The following is a 1,836-nucleotide window of genomic DNA, read 5'->3' as shown; positions in this document are numbered from 1 at the left end:
GGTCACTGAAAAAAGTGTCAGAACATGAATATGTAACCATGGCATTAGGGTATTTGATTCTCCAGCAAACTTGCTAATATAACTTCATGGATAATCTATTGGGTAGGCTATTGTCAAGATAAGATGATTAAAAAAAAGACAGGCATCATCAACATCTCAGCAGTGCCACACCTCCCTGCCACGCTGCATGGATCCATTTATTCATATAACAGATCTGACCAACTTTGCATTTCCAGTAGCTCTGCAGTTATCCCTATTGCTTGCCCATCCATTTTTTTAACTACACTTTTTCCTTCCACTCAACTTTCCATGAATATCTATGCAATGTGTGCATGTCCAGCTTTGCTAGTAATGCCCTTTTGTTGTTTACCCATAGGGCTTCAATGACTATCTGCTGGACAGCTGTCCAGTCAGCAGTCTTCACCATGATTGCACAACACATACTATATAATCTATGTTTGTTTACTCCTCTGGTTTGATTTCCATTAGCTGTAAACTATAATCATCTAAATGAACCTAAATAAAGGCTTGAAACACATCACGTTGTGTGGAATGAACTCATCAAACACACAAGATTCATTTTGTCAATTAATTTTTTTCCCCCCTCTAAATTTGTATTTTTGCCACATTCAAATTTAAGATGCATTTCTAAAAAGTTTAACAAAGAAACCTGAGCTTTGTGCAGAGCTTCTCAAACAGTTTCTCGGATGTTCCCGCCCCTCAATTCGCGTATTTCAACTTCTCAGCCAATCATGTTCGCCCAAACAACAAAAAAAGTTTACTACATGTAGCCTATAAGAAGTTCTTAAGTTTCTCAACTAACAGAAGAGGGGTTTTTTTTTTTCCTCCAAGGAACCTATTTATGGATTGTTTTGCGGTGGATCTTCAGGTGGACCATCTCCCAGACTTCTCATGAGAGGGGAGTGAATTCTCGGACCCCTCTCTGGCCCTACGTCTTCTCAGGTGGGAGATGTCTGAGGAAAATCTGGGGGAAGAGTCGGGAAGCTCCCCCGTCTCTCCTGTGGACAGCCTGAGCAACAGCGAGGGGGAGCCGGACAGACAGCCGAAGAGAGCCGGCGGGAGGAAGCGGAGGACGAGCAGAAAAAGCGGGGACGACTCGGACAGCCCGACACCGGGGAAAAGAGGGAAGAAGTCCGGCAGCAGCAGCCCCCAGTCCTTCGAGGAGCTCCAGTCGCAGCGGGTGATGGCCAACGTCCGGGAGCGACAGAGGACCCAGTCCCTAAACGAGGCGTTCGCGGCCCTGCGGAAGATTATCCCCACGCTGCCCTCGGACAAACTGAGCAAAATACAGACCTTAAAACTCGCTGCCAGGTACATCGACTTCCTCTGCCAGGTGTTGCAGAGCGACGAGCTGGACTCCAAGATGTCAAGCTGCAGCTATGTGGCTCATGAGAGGCTGAGCTATGCCTTCTCCGTGTGGAGGATGGAGGGAGCTTGGTCCATGTCTACATCTCACTAACATCTGGAGACTTTTTTTATTTTTTATTTTTATTATTATTATTATTTTTGCCCAAAATGGTATGTTTAAGTTTTGTTCTACTAATATGCATGACTCATAACTAAAAAAAAAGAAATAAATAAAAAGTGCTGCCAAATATTCTGAAAATATTATGCAACCTAATAATCCAGTAGTTCAAAGCTTAGTTTGCCTCTCTGCAAAGTTTCATGGCAAATAACTCGTTGTCTAACCTACAGGTGACTGCTGAATCTACTTATCAAATTCTGAAGGGACATTCTGGAGGAGTCCAATGCTGGAAACATGGGATCAACCAAACCAAAGACGACTCTGTGGCTCTGCATGCATGAGGACTATAT

The 1,836-nt window shown here is 44.0% G+C and overlaps 1 protein-coding gene across 1 annotated transcript; it reads left to right on the top strand.

The window, feature by feature from the left end:
• Positions 1-835: 835 nt before the first annotated feature.
• Positions 836-1,531, top strand: twist1b (twist family bHLH transcription factor 1b). The gene has a single exon (XM_008432477.1). The coding sequence runs from the start codon at positions 971-973 to the stop codon at positions 1,478-1,480; it is 510 nt and encodes a 169-aa protein (XP_008430699.1). The 5' UTR covers positions 836-970; the 3' UTR covers positions 1,481-1,531.
• Positions 1,532-1,836: the final 305 nt, after the last annotated feature.

The sequence above is a fragment of the Poecilia reticulata genome, linkage group LG16, assembly GCF_000633615.1.
Source record: "Poecilia reticulata strain Guanapo linkage group LG16, Guppy_female_1.0+MT, whole genome shotgun sequence".
Taxonomy (NCBI): domain Eukaryota; kingdom Metazoa; phylum Chordata; class Actinopteri; order Cyprinodontiformes; family Poeciliidae; genus Poecilia; species Poecilia reticulata.
This window is presented reverse-complemented; position numbering and strand designations above follow the sequence as displayed.